Source organism: Zootermopsis nevadensis, unplaced genomic scaffold (assembly GCF_977971745.1).
Source record: "Zootermopsis nevadensis isolate Lab colony 2312 unplaced genomic scaffold, Znev_1.0 Znev_ptg000016l, whole genome shotgun sequence".
NCBI classification, from domain to species: Eukaryota; Metazoa; Arthropoda; class Insecta; order Blattodea; family Termopsidae; genus Zootermopsis; species Zootermopsis nevadensis.
In genome coordinates, this window is record NW_028259148.1 from 6,237,302 (window position 1) to 6,255,703 (window position 18,402).

Sequence of the window (18,402 nt, forward strand, 5' to 3'; positions counted from 1 at the left end):
CTTGCTCTCAATGCTTATGGCACAGGCATAAATTGATACTTTTACTGTTTTACCATCCGTCACACATTAACAAATGCAAACATGCAACTTGAAACTGTTCAAAAATAACTTCATCTTTGCTTCGTAAATATTTTCTCTTCAGCATCCACAAATTTTACAACAAAATATCACTACAAGAACTACCAACAAAAATCATGCTACAAAACTCACAAAAAGTTATCGTCATTAGATTCAAAAACAAAAAGAGAGAAATTCCGCTGATGCTGCAACTTTTTACCTTAAGTATGTAAATGCCTGACATGAAGCATCTGAGTAAAACCATTATAGACATGGGTATTGCCTGGAATCCCACACCTAGACATTCCCATGACAAAGCTTTCGTTACACAAATTATTCGCATGCTCTTTAAGAAAGCTTCACTTTATAAATTATGCATGTTAAAACATGGCTCATTAATGCATTTTATATTATATTAATAACGGTATAATAAAATATTAACCAATTATAAAAACAAAGTTTACTTACTTCGTAAACATCACTGCAAATTTACACTGAATGTTGTCGATAAATTGGACCTAACAGAGGACCGAATGGAAGAGGAGAATTGAGGAGGCCATGGACCGAATACGGACCGGAGAGCCACAGATGAAGAAGAAGAAGTTGTCAATAAATACACAAACCCAGATATCGGACTAATCGAGATTACTATATAGACCGGTGCGTCAGACGGACGGAAAGTCTGCACTGTTGTTAAACGCAACAGTGACATCAACCCGTGCAATCACGAAAGACACAGGGAATGACAACATTCAGTGCACATACACACAGTCTGAGGTATGTATTTGCTAGAAGACTTAATTTCCCGAGTTTGTTCTGCAAACATCATTTATCGACCAGAAAATACAGTAGAGCTGTGCGGACTAAAGACTTCTAGCAAGGCCCACACCGTCAAGGCTTATTATATAGACACATTTAGCTCAATCAAATGAAAACAGCCATTAATTTGGACATTTGCTTCCAAAACAGACAGAACCACAGCGGTACATCAGTTTTCAGCATGCCAAGCCTGTGGTATACCATTCTGATTAGCGGTTTCAGCTGATTGAGCAAGCACTGATCCGGCGACTAACTAAGACTTTCTCGACTGATTCGAGACGGTCTCGTAACACATGACAAGTAGTACAAGGTAACAGGGGCTGGGTTGGACAACCACACACCAAGATAAAGTCTGGACGTGCATTACGTGTGGGAAGGCAGCGTGCAATATACAACTCCCACAGTGCCGTGCAAGGGTCAGGCGTGCCGCACGGAGCAACCAACATTGAATCGGATGACAGACCTGGCTTTAACCGATACAACTTTTGCCCCGATCGGCATGTTTTCTTTAATGTAGATGGGTCCGTAGACCACGTGGTCCCACACTGGAGGATTGTTTGCACGGTCCACAACATCAATTTGAACTTCCACGGATCGGGACAAGGGAGGGTACCCTTTATCTTGAGCCATGGCCTCCAACTTGTATGTTTCTCGCTATATTAAAAAATGATCAATGGAAAAACAAGAAGAAAATCACGCCGTTAGTCATGTTAGTCCTTATGTACTATTTGAGAGGTGGATGGTTACTTGGGAGACAGGGTGGGGGGCACGCAAGTGGATGAATCCAACCAGCAGAGTGACCTGGGTGATTCGCCTGGTAACCAAACCTTCCCGCGCCTACAACACGATCTTGTTCCCCCCCATTGAACAGACCTGCATCATTCAACCTGTTAAAACGTTAACAAACCCACTCGCAGTTACCAGGGGAATGCACCGACCTTGTCAACGAGGAGCTTACAGCTACGACGACGCAATACAAACCTGGCTTTCACAGACGTCACTACTGTACCAACTGTGACATTTTCTTTGATGTGAATGGGGCCGTATACACTCACGTCCCACAGAGGAGGCTTATTGTTCCTGTCTACGACGTCTAATTCAACGTCCACGTCTGCATAGGAGGGAGGGCTGCCCCTGTCTGAGGCACGGACACGCAGGCGGTACCTTTCTCGCTACAGTGGCATGAAAAGATGTGCCGTCAGGTAAATGGGGAGATAACAAGCACAACGTTTAATTAAAAAAATAAACAAACAAATTAAAACAATCAAACTCAAATTAAATATCACAAATCCTGACCTAACTTAAGAAAACTGAAGGGACAAAGAAATCATACATAATCTGATAAAATTTTAACTAAGCATTTAATGATTCTCTCATCAGATATATAACTGACATTTTTCTCTGATACCTAAGTTCAAGAAAATGACAGGCAACAGCTACTAAGAATAACCATCAGATCTCATCAGACAGCTTTACTTCTGATGGCAGAAGTTATTAAAATTTGACACAGGCTAGTTGATAATAATAATGCAACTTAACATTATTTCAACTACACTACTTCTATACCACTACAGAATCACAAGGCGTGAATATTCCATTCCATGTTTGGACACAGACATGGAGTGACCTACTTACTGGAAAACATCCCTTGATGTGGTTCAATTCCGAAGAACAGAAATGGTGCAATTAACAAAAATAAAACAAGAGTATAAAAATTATAAACAACGTCATCAAAGCAGGCAATTTACATGCGGAAAACTATGCATTTCCAAATGTCAGTGGGGATTGAAGGAGGGTTTAAAAGATGAAGCTGTCTTAACACAGCGACCAAAAATGACGAACACTTTCCCGACAGGTACGCTGCCCCATACACAGAAGGAAAAATGTCACAAATGTTCTACTGACCAAGTAATATCAGAGCAAACCCACCAAAAGGGCTTAAAAAATCCACCTCTGATATTCTTAGTTGACCAAAATTCCACATGTATTGTACACTATCACATTGTCTCCTCCTGAAAAGGGAGGTAAAAAAAGACATTATGACAAAAACATACTATGTCAAAAATTGTAGTTTCAATCTGCAAAAATCACTACACCCTCTCTGAAAAACAGCTGAACAAAATCATCATAATGGATTCCTAAAAATCCAGCATACAGCTCAGGAATAAACCACAAAAATTCAACTGTTAAACTTCATTACATTACGAAGAATACATCTTCAAATACAGTAAGATATTTTAATAGTGGTTACAGCCCCAAATTTTACAAAAATAATGCAATGGTAAGGAAACATATACTTCACAGTATATCCAAGCATTTGATACTGGAAGCCATATTTTTAAAAACTCTTGAAATGTGCATTTGGATATACCGTGCGTATACGTCCTGAGACAGCGGAATACAGTATATATACTGAAAAGTACTCAAGGTAAGTGCCGTAGAAATGAAACTTATTCAAGATATATTTACTGTGAAATGATGTATGCTTTAGAGCAACGTAAAGTAACGTGTGATCAACTTAAGTAATAAACCCAAGAAGCTGAAGATATACATAAAACTGCAAGAACAATCTGCTGATTGGAAAGTGTTGATACACACCAAAATAAGAATATTCAGTACCATCAGATTACCGTCACCTTTACATGTGCTCAGCAAGTCCATCGGGGTTCTACCAACGTGATCGCAACCCAACTACAACAAGGGTTTCATTTCTGGGCTAAGAATAAGGAGGGTTTCCTTTGAAAATAGGTTTACTTTTTGAAACCTTGAATGAGGTTTTAAAATTAAATCTGTGGCGTAACAGCCCTCTGAGAGCCAAAGCCGACTACCTTGACTGCTGGCCTCACGTTCATATGCCTAAGCAGAGGTGAACAATCATCCAACCAGATATAGGGTGACGTGTGGTCAGCCATTGCTAGCTTTCCTGACCGGATTACGCTACTCATTGTAGCTCCCCAATTTCCTCACGAAGCTGGGTTGGCACCGGTCGGAAGCTCATGAGAAAATTTCTACTCCTCCAAGACTCGAACCAGCGCGCATCCCGTATCGCCGGTCCGAAGCATGATGCCTCAGACCGCGCAGCTACGGCGCGGGACACTGAATGAAGTTTACCAGACATTAAATAAATTAAATCTGTTTCCCGACCACAAAAATCAAACCCTTGTCTTTAACAAGTTATAGGAAAATGGATAAAGAAACAGTGATAAAGCAGACTCGGTAATTTAACTGCATACATGCACTCCTTCACGCAAACACCCAGACACGATTTTATTCCGATATTTTGTATACTTCACTATATTCTCTGAGGACATGTATGTATGCAAGAGTGAGAGAAAGACGACAGCTAGCACAAACCAGCCATATTGATGGTCACTTACATCCAGCGGCTTCCGCAACACAATCCAGCCAGACTCCTGCTGAATCTCAAAGTATTCGAGATCCAAAGGATTGTAGGGAGCGCTCAGTGTGTAAACAATTGCTCCGTTGTTGTCAGCATCTTCGTCAGATGCGGATACACGCAAAATATTGGTACCGATATTTGCATCTTGCTTCACATTTTCTACATATTTCTGGATAAAATAAGATAAAGGTACTTAGTATTATAAATATTACATTATTTTATATTGTTCTTGTTGTTATTATTAACATTGTTACATTATATAAAATGACATTAGGGTGATCAAATGAAGGAGTATGAGATGGACATCGAGCATGGATGGAGACAAGAAACACACACAAGATTTTAGTCACCAAAACCTAAACAGAGAAAACCACTTGGGGGAAATTAACTCTGTCAGTGCACAAAGAATTTTCAATTGATCATTCCAATAAATCCTCATTCTTCTGAAACTAGTCAAACTAAATTCATATTAACCGACCTATCAATAACAGAAACAATACGTGGAGCACACTGCAGGCATATATCACATTTTAAACATAACGTAACATTTTATGCTATGACGGAATCAAGGAATTGTTTTTGTGATGATGACGTGCCATGTACTCTGATAAAGGTTGACTGATGTTTCATAGGTACTACGTGGAATGGATGGTTTATGTGGCTTTTCATTATTTAATTAATTTCTTTAGAATATATAGTTCTTATTACTGTGAACACAAATAATTGGATGGTGGTTACTCCTGTCACTAGCGTTAGGAGTGTGATTTGTGTATGTCCCTAGCGTCAGAGGTACCGATCAGTTTCCGAATCCTTCCTGCCTCCATCATGAGGGTGATTCACACATCACCCTCATGATGGAGGCAGTATATACCTCTGAGTAGAAAAAAAATAAGTGAATACTCATCAATACCCCCGCCAACTGATGTACTTTCTTCAATAACAGTGAAAGGGTTAGCTAAGCACAAATAACGGCTTCCTACAGAAACACGATACGCTGTAGACATATAACTGAAACATTACCTGTCTGTCAAACAAAGGTGGATTGTCATTCACATCTGTAATCTCAACTGTAAATGAACACACACCCTCCAGCGATGGTTCACCCTGATCCGTTGCCTTCACTGTCACTGATACAAACTTCCCATCATCTCCTTCACGATCAAACACCTGATAAGAATTGCAATAAATGATAAATAAATAGAAAAATTCTTAACAAGCTTCAAATGTAACAGGTAAACACAGCGAGATTCAAGCAGAAAATTAAAGTTTATGTCATTCTTTTCTAATGTAAGGTATTTTCAATAAAATAGCCCAAGGAGATTGGTCTCTGGACAAGACACATTTCATAAATTAGAAATTAGAATATTGTAAGCAATCATGGGACTAATGGCACAATATGATAACAGTTGAAATCAGTACAAAGTCAATACGCTAAACTTAACGTTACGCTTCGTAAGAAATTTCCTCATTTCCTGGAACTATTTTATGAATACAGTGAAACTCATTTAAAATTATTATGCTTAAAATTTTTCCTACTTCAAATATTACAAAAATTTGATACAAGAATTGTCCCTATGATTAACATGTCCCCATTTTCAAATTGGGTATTTCTAAACCACACAATTTTGTTCAAAAGTAGAGACATTCCATTGAGTCTGAAACTTACTTTATTTGTTGACACTTCTCCCGTTTCTTCGTCAACAGTAAATTTGGTGCCCTTCTGGTTTGGCTGCTGCACTATAGAGTATTTAACCTGCCCATTCACACCTTTGTCTTCATCAGTTGCATGAACCTAAGGAAGAGACAGCCGAAACAAGACAGACAATTGCAAACATCAAACTGTCATTAAAAAAATTAAAATTTAATTATGAAAACACATATATTCATATTTCAATACTGGGATACTGGGAACGACCCGTTCTTCAAGTGCCTGAGCACTGCGGGTCCCAACTTTTCGTTGGCTCGACCTATAGACATTCGGTAAGACTCCTTGGATGAGGGATTGACCAGTCGCAAGGCCTCTACCTGTACACAGGACAGCACAACACAGAAAGACGCGGACAAACATCCTTATTTCAATAATGATATAAATTAATACAGCCAATGAGGATATTAAGGTTTATGTTAAATTCCTTGAATTATGGTCTTATAAACGTTTATGACCTCTATTTATTAAATATAAATAATTAAATATAATAATAAGTAAAGGTGATCACTTTTGACAAAACAAATGTGGTTAGATTTATGCCTTGGTTACTTTATCCCTAAGGAACAAACAAAGATAAATTCATGTACATTTCAAAAAAAGCACAAGCAGATAACTAGAATGAATAAATGACTGAAAGCTGACAAATATCATTACAAAATATAATCCCAAAAGAAGGAAACATTTTGGAGAACCAAGAATGAGAAAATATTATGTAAGGTTCCACCATAACCTCAAAGGAATAAATGTTACTTTTATAAACACCTGTCACCTACAGTCTGCGAGGTGTACACAGTTTACGCAGCACGCATACCTTTATGACTGGACTGCCATTGGGAGCACCTTCCTCCACTTTAGGATAGTACGTCCCACAGTCTTTGAACATCGGCTTGTTGTCGTTCACATCCGTGATAAAAACGACGACGACGGCCGTGCTCGTGTGAATTGTGGCATCGCCATTCACACAGCATGCCCCATCATCCATAGCTGTTACATTCAGTTCATACTTGTCTCGATCCAGAGATATTGCCTTCCCATGTAGCCGAATCACTCCGGTGATTTCCTCGATGACGAACTGGCCAGAGGACGTACCCCCACCAACAAATCCAAACCTGACATTGTCTCCATCTTTATCAGAAGCAACAACTGTTGTAACTAAAGTATTGGGACCAGCATTTTCATCCACATTTGGAGTATACACTTGCTGCGAGAACTTTGGTTCTTCATCATTTTTATTCTTTGTGTAGATGCGAACAGTAGCTGTGCCGGTTTTTGAAGGCTCTCCTGGATCAGAAAAATTCTTTATTAGAGTCTGCAGCATATGATAACCTAATTCACGTGTTTGTGTACACGCACGCAGAAATTACAACGCATACAATTAGAGCTATTATGACGACTAGCAATTGTATTACGCGACACTGATTTTATCCTTAGTGGAAAGCTGGGTTGTTTCATTGCAGTTTAAATGGCAGTTTACAAAAATAGTGCCAAAAATCTTCCATCACCCACCATTTTCTTTAGAAAACGTGAAGAAATAATACAAAAACATGTAATATCTGCGTTAACCACGTTGCTTATTGCAGCACTAAACATGAAATTTCTTGTTTCTCTGTAATTGGAACATCCTGAGAAACCATCAGTTTTGATTTCTGAAGAAAAAAAAAACAATGTAATTACAAGACAAAACAAACCTTTATCCTTTGCTGTAACAACAAACTCATAATATGCATTGTTATTATCTGCATCAAGTTGCTTCGTGTTGGTTATGATTCCACTCGAGTCCACGCTGAAATGATCGTCTGACACCAGATACTCGATTTCGGCATTTGAGCCAGAATCTGCATCTGTAGCCTTGACCTTTAGGATGGATGTTCCAAGCGGAATGTCCTCGTCCACATTGTGCGCTTGGTAATCTGGTAACTCAAATTTTGGAGCGTTATCATTGACATCCGTCACACGGATAGTGAGCTGAAAATAAAATGCACAAAATAAAGAATGCTGGGGCAATTTACACAATTTACTCACTTCTATCTTATAATATTCATAAAGCACAACCGTTACTTCCAAACTGTTGGCAAGGATCTGCTTTTTAAAAACAAAAAACAGGTAGGATTTGGTGTTTTTATGGCAGTGAGTCTGAAGATGGCTGTCTTCGTGGTAGTCTGCTAGAAGTTTGCCGATGTTTCAGAGGTCCTTGCTGCCTCATCATTCTGATGATGATGATGATGATGATGATGATAATAATAATAATAAAATCCCAATAATTATAGGAGCAACAGGAACTTTCTCCAGGTCACTCAGAAAATATTTGGCCAACATCCCGGGCGAACAAGACATCAGGGAACTGCAGAAGACCGCCATTTTGGGATCTTCGTACATCATTCGAAAGACGCTTTCATAAAATAAAGTTATATAATACATGTAGCACTTGCTAAAAACAATATGTATCCCGGAAATAGCTGCTGCACTATGTACCTTAGGCACAAGGTCTGTCTCGGGTACACGGAAGTACATACCCCGTAAAGTGGTGAATTGATGGGATGATAATAATAATGCGTGGCGTAACAGCCCTATGACAGCCAACTGATGATGGAGGCAGAAAAGACCTCTGAAACATCGAAAAACTTCTACCAAACTACACGACACAACAACCCAGAGGACAGCCATCTTGAAAACAAACAGGTATGAACATAACCTCTACATACCAAACGCTAACCTCATTAGTTATTAGAAAGGCGCTTAATACGCAGAGATCAAGTTATTCAGTACTCATCCACTAACTTGTAATACAACAGCTTCAACTCAAAAAGGGTGGGAATGAACAATAAAATCACCCCACCTCAACTGAAGTAGAGAAGCCCCCAGAGTCCTCAGTTGCTGTTACAATGAGCGAGTATACATGAGGTTGTCTCAGATCTTCAAAGTCGAGCTCCTTCGCAAGCTTCACTATGCCTGATGTGGGGCCAATGTTGAAAGTGCCTGCACCCTGACCTTGAGCCTTCAGGGTGTATCTTATTTCACGATCCGCAAACGACTTCGCCTTCACTGATATTATGCTGAAAACATAATTAATGAAAATTAGTCCAATATTAAGCATTTGACCCTTTCTGCGCCAATTGTAATGGCAAATAAGAAAATTACGTTTTCAAGGATTGAGAGAAAACATACACTGAAACTGATTCGTAAATTTCTGTATAAAATATCCATTTCCCGCCGATAAAAAACCTGAAGATGATGCTATGACATTGAAACATGTAGTAGTATAAAGCGCAATATTGTAACATCGAGATAACGATGAATGGCGCAGAATATCAATATTAATTTTAGATTTTAACATCAACAATTTAAAAGTTTGTGTATAGACTTGAATAATAAATATATATTTCAGTTTGCAATTTGTTATCCCCGATATTAGTATGTAATAATTGTAAAAAGGTTGTTCCAAAAATAAGGTTGTAACAGGCATAGTACGCGGTAAATGTTCATTAGTAGAAGCATTTTAGTAGAAACTGGTAAGGGGTTACGAATACTTATTAAATGCAGGGAATGCTTGCTTTCATTCAGTCCAAAATCTTTTGTCTACGGGTCTAACAAAAAGAACTAATATATTAAAATATACAGAAGTGTAATTTTGCCCGTTGTGCTGTATGGGTGCGAAACTTGGTCTCTCACTTCGAGGGTCTTCGAGAAAAAAGTGTTGAGGAAGACGATCAAGATCGGCTTGTACTGTATTGTTACCGTAATTACGTCGAAGAGGAGGATGAGGTGGGCGGGACATGCGGCACGCATGTTGGCGGAGGGGAAGGGGGAGGAGAGGGGGTGTTTACAAGGGGGGCCCCGAAGGGAGGAGACGGGTGGGAAGACCTCGTCGTAGGTGGAAGGATGCAGCTAGCTCAAGATACAGTCCAGTGGCCTAAACATGCTTCGTGAGGATTATTTTCGTTCCTACAACGGACTTCAGTGGACTGGTTTCCAACTTGAATAAATGCTACAACAGGTGTGGTTATTACTAGAAAGATAATGCTACAATGTTGGCAAGTGTGCAAGGGGTTGGTATCTCTGCAGTAACAAACGTCATGTCACAGTGGCCTTGTGCACTTTACTTTCAGAACATACTCATACGTTAAACAACTATAATTTTCTCAAGAAAGTCTCTGCTGCATGCATTTAGTTCCCCTTAATCAAATTAATTATTGCTAATTGAAAATTATGTGACCTGCTTACTAAAGTCAAACATAATACTGTTTATGAAATTGTCGTGATTTGCACCACAACGTATTGATACACGAAACATCATTTCTTCAAATGGAGTTGTCCCAAAAACATCCATAAAAGCACAGAATATTTATTTTAAACAATAGGGGAGGCACTTTTATGACGAACGGTATCGATAAATGCTTCAAGCTGGTGCTGACATCTAGTGTTTTATTCAGTGAAGTGCAACAGCGAATTCCGCCATTGGCTTCTGGTGCAGTTACCGGGATAGTTGCATGCGACTGTTTCGTGCTCTAGTGATCTAACACACTTAAGGTTATTGAAGACTTCTATCTGTTAGAATTTGTACGTTCATGTGATTTAGACGTGCACACATTTTGTAAGCTAAGATACATGCCTATTACTTACTAAGAAACACATTTTATTCACTCATTATCTTATTTACTTCCGTAACATCTTGAAGCTCAAACAGTGACCGTCATTACCCCTAAGGGTGGGGAATACCGGTCAAAACCTCTTCTTCAGTTATCATTTCCTAGTGAATTTTTGTTGCGTTCAACGTATTTTATACTGCATACTAGAGAAGTAGACCCTTCAGTCTAAATGTCAATTTATATAAAGTTTGAACTTTGCGTATACTTTTCGTTTTATCTAGCTTTTCTCTTATGTGACCGCCATTTACCCATTCTCCCCTAATATCCGTCCAGTTTGAGAATTCATTTATAATATACATATATTCTTTTGATAATTTACAAGTATAATATATATCCATGTAATACAACCAGTTCGGCCCAAGTCCGTTGGTCATTCGTAACTGCCTGTGTAAAACAGAGAAATAACATTAACATTATTTGACATTTCATCAGGTTTAAATTTGTACAGATGTTTAGAGAAAAGCAGCGAAATCTTACTCAGAGTCCTTCTTCTGGTTTTCAGGAATCTCGGCTTCATAAGACGGCATGTAGAACTGTGGCGCCCTCTTCCCGCCCACAATCGATAGTCGCTCCTCGGGAGTCGACTGGAATCGCCGCTCGTCAACTCGACCGTTCTGATCTTCAGCTTTCACGTAAAGAACGTATTCCATGTCCAACTGGAAGGGGTCCGTGCCACGTGTACGCACGACACCCGATCTCTCGTCCACCTCAAACCGACCTCCCGCTGCGAACAAGTAATATTTATGTCAGACCTGAGGTATAGTCGGCGCATTAGTTTTTGGCCTGTGGAGAAGCTAGCGCAGCTGACGGACGGGCCTACTCTGTGCACCTGAGGTGGCACGGTCAGTGCATTTCTTTTGTTTGGGCGTTCAGTCCGATTAGTTCCTCGATGCAGTCAGCATTATACGATCGCACAAGAGACTCGCTCCTAGCCTTACCCTTGAAAATTCCACCGGCCAAAAACTACTGCGCCGACTATAGCATAGACAACGTTTGGTTCAGGTTCACATGATAGGAACCCAACTTAAAAGAACATTTTGGGGGGTTTATTCCGGGACGAATTCTTTTCGCAAAGAAAAAGTTATTCGCAGCTGCGCTCATCTTGGTCTCGTGACACTGTAACAAATCCCTTCGACTTGATTTTCTCGGGGATTCTCGTAGCTTTCTCTACCAGAAATAGTTCGATATAACACCTTACAATCTTGTCATCCAATTTCGTTGTACCGTACCTCAAACGCCATATTAATCCGAGACGTTTTATAGCGTAGTTAAAAAAATCATTGAAGAATCACTGGCATTTAGACACTAAACGAAACATGTACTAATGTCGGGGCAGTCTGTAAATAGACCGGGTTTCATTCGGCCTGGACTGAACAGAAGTCGGGCTCAGGTAGTATGCGGGTAACATACTTGAAGATAAACTTCGGGCTCAGCCTGACTCAACCCTTGTAAACACGATAATGAATCTTCCAGTTTCAGAAAGAAGCTAGGAATCTCCGTTTCCTTCTCAAGTGCTCTGCTCCGTGGGTTTACTCAAGTACTGCCAGATACAACTATGACGCGCTTGAGTACGGCTCGACTTTCAATTAATTCCATTACAGCTCTAGACGTACCAGTTTCTGTTAACATGGCCACAGCGCGTGGAACATTCAAGTTTGCTAAAAGTTAATTGGGTAGCAAGGTAAAGTAGGTAATTGCTTTGCGGAGTGTCTAAGCGTGACCTTACGAGCTGGGGAAGACTTCTCTCTCAACTTCACCGAGAATCTACAAGATGGTTCACTTCATAACTATTTTATGGGGTTAAAATTCCACTCCTCGGGTTCAGCAGAACATTACCTTATGTTTAACATGGTTCTTTGTCATAATAACTATTCCAGTGGCGTGGGACATTTCCTGAAAGAATCTAAAAGACTGTTGGTTCAAAGCATCGTTCGTACGAACAGCGTAAACAGATTTTATTTCGTGGAAGGAGGCGACGTGGGGGGATGTGAAAACTACATTTCGTTACACAAGTTTACAAGTTAGGTTTATTTTACCATAACAAAAAAATCGGTTCATCACTACAACTTCCTCTAATAAAATTCTGTCCAGAAATATCAGGACTGGCTTGACAAATTAAAAATTAGTTGTTTAATTTTGCCTTTTTGTTCTCACCGACAAAACTTGACGAAGATGACTGTATTCTGGTAGACGTTTACCGAGGTTACAGAGGTACGTACCGCCCTGATGATGAAAGCAGTAGGCACCTCTAAAACGTCGGTGAACTTTTACGAAACTATCGCAGGAGACAGACATCTTCAGACAGTCCACACTTACTGCGGTCTCTCACGATGAAATAGTGTATGTTGTGGTCCGTGTCAGGGTCGCGAGCTTGCAGGGTGAACACAGGGGTGTTCGGGGGTGCGTTCAGCTGTACAACGGCCTGCATTGGCAGCGGCCGGTTGATAAAGTATGGCGGTTCGTCGTTCACATCCTTGACGTGTATGATGACCCTCTGGTTGTCCGTGTCTGCAAACAAGCGCAAAGCAACCGGTAAATACCACACAAAGGCACTGCAGTTTCTGGGCACGTAGCATGCATAGGGGTAATGGGAACTGCATGTAGAATTCTAAGTGAGGAAACAGTGAAGAGAAGAGACCACTTGGAGGTACAGGAGTGGAAGTGAGGATAATATTAAAATGAACCCGTGTGAAGTGGCTTACGAAAGGTTCCAACGACGAGATTTGATGAACACGGGGTGGGGCCGTAAGATAAAGGGGAACATGAGATATCAGGCCAAGGTCCCTTCAGTTTACAGATCAAATAAATAAAGCCGAACGTCTCGGTCTGGTAGTTATTATGCCTATCCTTACTGGGGAGGTTCGAATATCGGCCCCGAGATCCGTTATCTTAAAGTACTCGTGGTTTTATTCAGTTCCTTCACGCCACACCTGTAGTCATTCCGTCATTCCAAGGGAGGGAGGAGTGACCCTGACAGATTAGAAGTGCTTTTATTCACAGTGCTTCACTATTAACTGCTCATAAGTTAATAAAATACGAAACATGTGAGTGGTATTAAAACGTACAAGACTTAATCCATCACATTCAGTGGCAAATTCTAATCTACGAGTTAGGTAGTGTATAAATGTAATATTATTACAACCCCCCTCCCCTAAACAATTGCACCTAAACACAAAGCTATATTATTATGCCAATTATAATAACCATCATCATTCCGCTGTTTAATTAAACAGTAAAACTTTTTTTTATATTCCTCCAGTTTCGTCTGGTGGCACTACTAGTCAGTCCAGAGAATTCGCAAGCCACATTCTAGAATGAACCACACAAACGGCGAATAGTATTAAAAGTTGTTTTAAAATAAAGAGGATTGGACAGAGGACTAAACACCACTCAGTTAATTAATATAACAATGGCTAAATACCAGACGCTCATTCTCGTCTTTTCATAAACAATTTGCGGTAGAAACTAGAGATTAAAGGGCAGAAACTGCCCCTGTCCCATAGTGACAAGCGAGATGGCAAAAATTTTGATTTGGTTACTGACGGATTTTGAAATCATAATTTGGAAAATTATGCAACCAATTCAGTGACCTCCACAGTAAGGGTGTAAATTGTAATTAATTTAAATCGGGAGGGCTGCATGAGAAACACGCAGCAGCAACATTGAACTTGGGAGCCATCTCAAAATTTGCTTAAAACCTGTGACGTAACATCAGGACCTTACGGATGTATACTGACTACTATCCAGCAGTCCGACAAACAAAAGAATATAGGACGTGGTGACATTTTCTTTTAAAGCACTTAACTGTCGTGTGCAGTTACCCATAAATCTTGCCTTATTAACCCTTTAAAACACAGTGGTAACTATATGTACCACGTACATTAATAAGCAATTAAGAATTTTGCCCATAGAGCATATTTCTTACGATTCTCAGAAAAACTAAGATTATTTCCTCAAACAACATTAACTAATTTATCTTTGTAATGGTGACGCGTTGTTTTCTTTGCGGTAGGAACTGAATGTTTAAATATTATTTACACGAGCGTCTGCTTCAAAGGATTATTAAATGTACCTAACGTACCCTTTTTCCACGAGTCACAATCTTTCTTTCCCACACAATTTTCATATTTCCCCTTCTCTTGCGCAGACCAGAAGCCACCATAAAATATCAGGACTGTATCAAGAACACCAACATTTGAAATTAACTTAAATTACATCAATGTGATTATTAAACCAGAACTTCCTCAATCTCTGTGGCAAAGCTTCACGATGTCAATTCCCCGTGATACAGAACTGCCACGAGCATCAGTTATCTCATTACTTTAACAATGAAAACCGCAAAGCTGCACATCCTAATTAGAACGAAACGTGATCCACAGAAACTTGTCTGAAAAATTAATGTACTTGCTGTCATTAGAAACAGATATGGCGCAGGAACTTTTACGTGACCCTCTGGAAATGCAAAGCCATTCTCATGTAACATTTCAGCATCCATGCGTTATTCATGAGAAAGCCCAGACGACATCTACAAAATAAGACGACGCTTGGCGACTGAAAACTTCTAAAAATAATACAGTTAAGCCGAATAGCAGGCATGTAGGAAAATAATTTGCCCTCTCCGACAAATATTAATGTCGTCATCAAATCAATAAGGATGAGATAATCATGTGATGTAGCACAGCATATATAGGAAAGGTGAGAAATGCGTACAAAATTTTAATCAGAAGAACTGAAATAAAGACCGATCTGGAAGACGGAGCAACACATGGGAGGATAATATCATAAAGGATCTTAAAGGAACAGAGGGATGAAGTTACAGACTGGATTAAACTGGCTCAGGACACGGTCCAGTGGCAAGCTCTTGTGAAATAAACTGTACTGAACGTTCTAGTTCCATGAAAAGATTAAAGGATAATAATTTCTAGGCCATCTAAACAATTACTAGTTTCCCAAAAACAACTGCGTTCCATGGAGTTAGTCAAACTAAAGTCGTAGGTTTTAGAACTAAAATCTATAACAGTTAATATGATATTTTATAATGACTAGCAGCACAAAATTTGTCAAAACACCGCTCTAGCTCCCGAGTCTATTATCCGACATCTTCTAAACTAGTATAAAATGTGGTAAAATTTTTTCCTTCTTTCCATCAGTAATCAGACAAATTAACGTACAAAACCAGCCATTGCAACGAGACTTCGTTAAGCATGCTGCTTTTATGTCATTCGATCTCAATCTTTATAATTAAATTAAATCGCCCCCTTAACTTTTCTGCAATTATTACCTGACTTCGATTAAAAGTTGCAGATGAATACAAATATATCCCCCCCCCCCATTCAACAAGATGATGCTGCCCTCTTGTGGTCAAAAATGATAATGCTTCGCAGACTTGTATACTTTCATCCAAAATTGTTTCTTCTTATTCATACTTAACATTTTAATTTGAAATGGGATCAGATGGAAAGACTGTTACAGCATCGCAGTAAGCAAAATTACAAAAGTATTAACACGTACATGAATACTCATTAAAATGAGACATGGAAGTGTTTTCCCAAATATTTGATTTGTCAGACATGAGATCAGCCGTGTACGTGGTCAGTCTGTAACAATTGGCTAAATACTTGTAATTAAGCAACATGCAACGAAATTTAAACAAAGATAGGTCCGATCCTGAACTGTTACGGACTTCCAAACAGTTGAAATTCAATATGATTTAAATCTTGCGTAGAACACCAGTCATTCGAGCGTCTTACACGATTACAGATGGAACTTCCTGTGTGACATGGTACCCCAAATTTAAGTCGACACGTGACAGAGTATATGAACGAGAAGTTCCCTGTCCGATGGATTGGTCGTAGTGGTGTGCAGACTCGGCCACTGAGGTCACCGGACCTAACTCCCTTAGATGGCCATGAAAATTGTGGTGTACGAACGCAAAATAAACATAAGGGAGTAACTACATCATCAAATCACCTTGAATTTCAAATATCTGTAGCTCTGTAAACGCTGAAAATCGGACCTATGTTCATATGTTATTTCTGACTCGAAATAACGTCAGGAATTTGATTCTGTAGTATTTAAATAAAGTCACAGGACATCCTGTGTAAACAGTCAGACAACTTCAATCATCAAAGTATTTTTAATTTAAGAGACCAGAAGGGCAAGTTGGCAATTCCCCAACGCAGTTCACATTATTTATTAATCATAATATGACAAACTGCGAAAAAAGGCACAATGAGACGTACAAAAACATGCATTTGACAGAGTTTGAACTCCCATTTCTTGGGCAATAAAGTCAAAAACTTGTGAAAATCATGCGACATTAAAACACACATCCACTTTAAATGTACTTACACCGTACTCCCACTGTCGGGTAATGCATGAAATAGAAAGAAAAACAACACATTAGTAGGTCCATAGCACACACAAGCTTAATTTATCAACAGCTGTAGTCCTTGATGATGCCGGCTCTCGTGTGTGACGTAACATTAGTTTTTTCTCAGTACCTCCAGGCAAAGGTTCGAGCAATACATCACAATCGGCAAATGCAAATATTTATTGAATGCAATTGTATGGGATAACGAAATAATAGCAAATTACAAATAAGAGTACAATTTTTAATTTTAAACGTAATAGGAGCACGTAGAGCCAATCAAAAGAGGGATCAATTGATACACACGACACGGTCCTGACAGCTTTTGTTGTTTTATTGTTAACATTTATGTGTGACATACGGATTATTGAAATAAGAGAGGAATCATTTCCAGTGACTTCTGATTCCCTCAAACCACACCTGTTTCCCCGTCAACATCACAGGTTCATCCCAAATCTGTTAGCAGGAAACAATGCAACGTAATATAAGCACATCTAGAACGGTCACAATATTTAAAGCGAACGCATGTAGACCTATTGACTCTTCTCAGTTTACACCCATTGCTCCATAAAACAGAAGAAAGACGCATTATTACAACATTATGATTACTTTCTTTTGTTTCCAAGTAGCAAAGGTCTTAATTTCTTTCTTCTAGAAGAACCTAACGCTGGCCTTATAATCCTGGGGTCCCGGGTTCGATTACCGGCGGTGCCCGAATTTATAACTTGTGTTGGGCAAGGCCGTGGTATAGGCAACACGGAGTTTTCCTCCGGGGGTACGCGTACCCCCGGGGGTACGCGAGGACATCTTACGGGGTACATGAAATTTAAAAATATATATATATTATTTTATGATAAACACTGAATAATCAGTAATGTAATTTATTTCATTTATTTTAGATGTAGGTTATATACTATGTATAACTTGAATTATACACCAACAACTTTGGGGGTAGAACCTGGGGTACGCGGAAACATCTTAGGGGATACGTGAAATTTTAAAAAAAATATTATTTTATGATAAACACTGAATAATCAGTAATGTAATTTATTTCATTTATTTTAGATGTAGATTATATACTATGTATAATTTGAATTATACACCAACAACTTTGGGGGTACAAAGTTGAAGAGAAATTATATCTGGGGGTACGCGAAGAAAAGAGGTTGAATACCACTGGTCTAGGCAACACGGAGTTTTCCTCCGGGGCTTCCCCGGTTTCTCCGTGGTATCCCAACAATTACTCCATACACACAGAAGAAGGCAATGGCAAACCACTTCTGTATCATCTGCTAAGAACGTATATGAACAGGTCCCAGTCCGAGAAGAGGATGGAAGGATCCTGTTCATAATATGTCACCAACCTTCTGTAAAGGAGACGGCGTAATAAAGAAGAAGAAGA

General features: G+C 39.3%; 1 protein-coding gene across 7 annotated transcripts in view; it reads right to left on the minus strand.

Moving 5' to 3' along the window:
• The window catches only part of CadN (neural cadherin), a 620,389-nt gene that overhangs the window by 494,211 nt on the left and 107,776 nt on the right, over window positions 1-18,402 (minus strand). For 3 of the 7 annotated variants that reach the window (XM_087349485.1, XM_087349483.1, XM_087349482.1), the window contains exons 3-12: window positions 16,982-16,993; window positions 12,947-13,138; window positions 11,108-11,354; window positions 8,821-9,037; window positions 7,673-7,949; window positions 6,796-7,265; window positions 5,943-6,068; window positions 5,297-5,443; window positions 4,254-4,445; window positions 1,858-2,048 (exon numbers count right to left, since the gene is read on the minus strand). In XM_087349485.1, the coding sequence (XP_087205611.1) occupies window positions 1,858-2,048; window positions 4,254-4,445; window positions 5,297-5,443; window positions 5,943-6,068; window positions 6,796-7,265; window positions 7,673-7,949; window positions 8,821-9,037; window positions 11,108-11,354; window positions 12,947-13,138; window positions 16,982-16,993 (2,071 nt within the window). Of the gene's footprint in view, window positions 1-1,339; window positions 1,531-1,857; window positions 2,049-4,253; window positions 4,446-5,296; window positions 5,444-5,942; window positions 6,069-6,795; window positions 7,266-7,672; window positions 7,950-8,820; window positions 9,038-11,107; window positions 11,355-12,946; window positions 13,139-16,981; window positions 16,994-18,402 lie in introns of all 7 variants that reach the window. The other 4 variants (XM_087349486.1, XM_087349484.1, XM_087349487.1 and 1 more) reach the window with 3 other exon arrangements.